General features: G+C 47.7%; 1 gene segment (V, D, J or C); it reads left to right on the top strand.

Annotated features, from left to right (window-relative positions):
• LOC123021100 overlaps positions 1 to 948 on the top strand; it is a gene marked incomplete at its 3' end in the record, with an annotated part of 6,724 nt that extends 5,776 nt beyond the window's left edge. The window contains 1 exon segment of the V gene segment in view: positions 638 to 948. Within this exon segment, the coding sequence occupies positions 638 to 948 (311 nt within the window).
• Between the last annotated feature and the right edge of the window lie 1,787 nt (positions 949 to 2,735).

Genomic DNA, 2,735 nt, shown 5'->3' with positions numbered 1-2,735 from the left:
CATGCTGCATCTGCAACTCAGCAGCCTCCCAGTCCAGGAGCCGGCTGCAGATTCCTGTGCAAGAGAAACGCGGGGAGAGGAGAGGATTCAGAAGCCAGGAAACTGAATGGGGGAACGTGGCCTGGAGAAAATGTCCTCCCGGAGTCGCAGCTACCTTTTTGCCACAGCTCCATGAAACAATCAGTTGCCTTGCATCACAGCACCCAAACCCTTCATGCTCAGAATAATACAAATGGCAAGGACCTGCTGGGATCGTATTTCCTACAGAAAAAGTAGCCCTCCCTTTCTGAAAGGACACTCCCATTTATTCATGAGCAAGTACATGGATTCCTGCAAGGACGGGTGTCTTCAGGCATAGATTGCTGAATGATCCAGTGGAGGCCTTCCAGGAGCTTTGATCCAAACAAGCATGCAAAGGGTCAGGACTGCTTCCTCGTTAAAGCGCTCTTGCGAACGCTCTGCCATCTCCACAACTCCCAGGCTGCCAATCTGGGCGGCTTTAGGAGGGGATTGGACAGAGTCAGAGGGAGCTCCCTTCCAGCGTCCATGAACCCTGCTGTTTGAAATGCAGGGGGGCAGGTGATTGATGCTACATGCTTCTCAGATTTAAATCTACTTAAAATCCCTTCCTTACCAGGTGCCCAGTCTCAGGTCAAACTGGTTGAGTCTGGAGGGGATGTCAAAAGGCCAGGAGAGTCCCTGCGCCTCTCCTGCCAAGCCTCCGGCTTCACCTTCAGCAGCTACCGAATGAACTGGGTGAGACAAGCACCTGGAAAGGGCCTAGAATGGGTAGCCTATATCAGTACACAATCCACTCCCATTTACTACTCGGACGCCGTGAAGGGCCGCTTCACCATCTCCCGAGACGACTCCAACAGCCAGCTGCATTTGCAAATGAGCAGCCTCAAGCCTGAGGACACGGCAGTGTATTACTGTGCAAGAGACACAGTGGGAGGAAGTGAATCTGCAGCCTGGCAAAAAGCCCCTTCAGTCATTGCAATGCTCCTTGTTCATCAGTGACATGAACTGGACAAGTAGAGCTATATTTGCATGTCACAAATACAAACACTTTGGCATACTCAGCATGGAGGCTAAACTTCCTCTGACCAAAAACTGTGATAAGACATTGTGGAGTGAATGTTTCTCCTAATGCTCCAATAGCAAAGCAAGAGATTTAAGGTTTTGGCTGCAATGCTCAACTTGAGACTGAATCTCTCTTGTCCCGATGCACAATTATCACAACTATGGTGCAGAGTGCAGACTTCCCATCTACCCTACAGTGCTGCCCCTCAACAGGTTTCTGCCCCTTTCTTCAGGCCGTGATTTGCTGCTCATCAACTTAAAACCATCTCCAGTTTACCACCCTTTGTTTCCCAGAGCACCCCAGCATCTTACTCATGTGCAGACTTGGGGTGACTTCTTGCCCCAGAGAATTTTGGTATATGGAAAGAACATGGCTGAGGAAGCCAGCTGCAATGAATGGGCATCGTTTACGTCAATGCAGGTGACAATCTCCTAGGACAGATTTTTGGTGTATTTATGTGAGATGGACACAATAAAGAGTGAGCCAGGGATTGGAAATTGATCCCTGGATGAGTTAATTAAAAGTGAACTCTGCTCGCTTAGCAATTCTAATATGTATGGGTCAGCGAGACTTGCGTGGCTGATTGATTTACCCCACCACTTCTAACCATTGGCGGGAACAAATGCAACTGGGGATATCAAGATACTGCACAGCTCGCAATGCCTTCCCACCCTCCCTCCCTCTGTGTTACATGTTGTGCCATATATATGTATGCATGTGGGGAGCGAGAGAGAAAGAGGGACAACGTGAAACCAGGAGAGCAAAGAACATCTCGTCCAACCGTCTGGTAAAAACACACTTTATTTATTTAATTATTTAAGTATTTATTTATTTTCTGATTTATATCCTGCCTTTTTCCTACAAAGGGCTCCATGCAGCTTACATCATTCTCCTCCTCCATCTTATCCCCACAACAACCCTGTGAGGAAGGTTGGGCTGACAGTCTGTGACTGGCCCAAAGTCACCCAGTTGGCTCCATGGCTGAGGAGGGACTAGAACCCAGATCGCCTGAGTCCCGGTCCAATGCTCTTAACAGCAGCACCACACTGGCTCTCAGTATAAATTGACTGCACACCAGAAAAGATATACATAGATATGATGCTCATGGAAACATGCACAGAGAAACTTGTCAGTATTTTTGTAAGTTATGTTGGGTGCAGCATGACGGCTTTCCCCTGTGTGAAGAATCCACTGTGGCTACAATTCCTGCTTTGCCATTCATCTATCAGTTGAACCAGCTCACAACGCCCCTTCCGCCTGTTGCTAGATGCATATTGACCTTGCAGTGAGGAAGGATCCGAGTCAATCTGATAAATGGATTTTGGATGTTTCTCATGGAATGGAAATTTAATAGTGTTACAGTTTGTTTTTTCAATAGTCTTTAAATGTGTGCAAATGGAATGTTACCGCTTCACCTTGCTTCACTTGGCTTCGCCTTGCTTCACTTCGCTTGGCTTCGGTTTACTTCGCATTGCTTCGCTTCAGTTTGCTCTGTTTGTGTTCTGCAATATATTGCACAAATATTGGGGGATTTCAGCTGCACAAATAGGTGGTCTTTTCTGCAAGGGGTGTTCCTAACGTTTGTGCAGATGGGGTCATGCTCCTCCCCCACTCCTTTTAGTGTACTGGCACCTCATCTCATGGCCAGACT

Source organism: Varanus komodoensis, unplaced genomic scaffold (assembly GCF_004798865.1).
Source record: "Varanus komodoensis strain SLA01 unplaced genomic scaffold, ASM479886v1 scaffold1570, whole genome shotgun sequence".
Classification (NCBI taxonomy): domain Eukaryota; kingdom Metazoa; phylum Chordata; class Lepidosauria; order Squamata; family Varanidae; genus Varanus; species Varanus komodoensis.
Note: the sequence above shows the minus strand (reverse complement) of the source record. Positions and strands in the feature narration are given on the sequence as shown.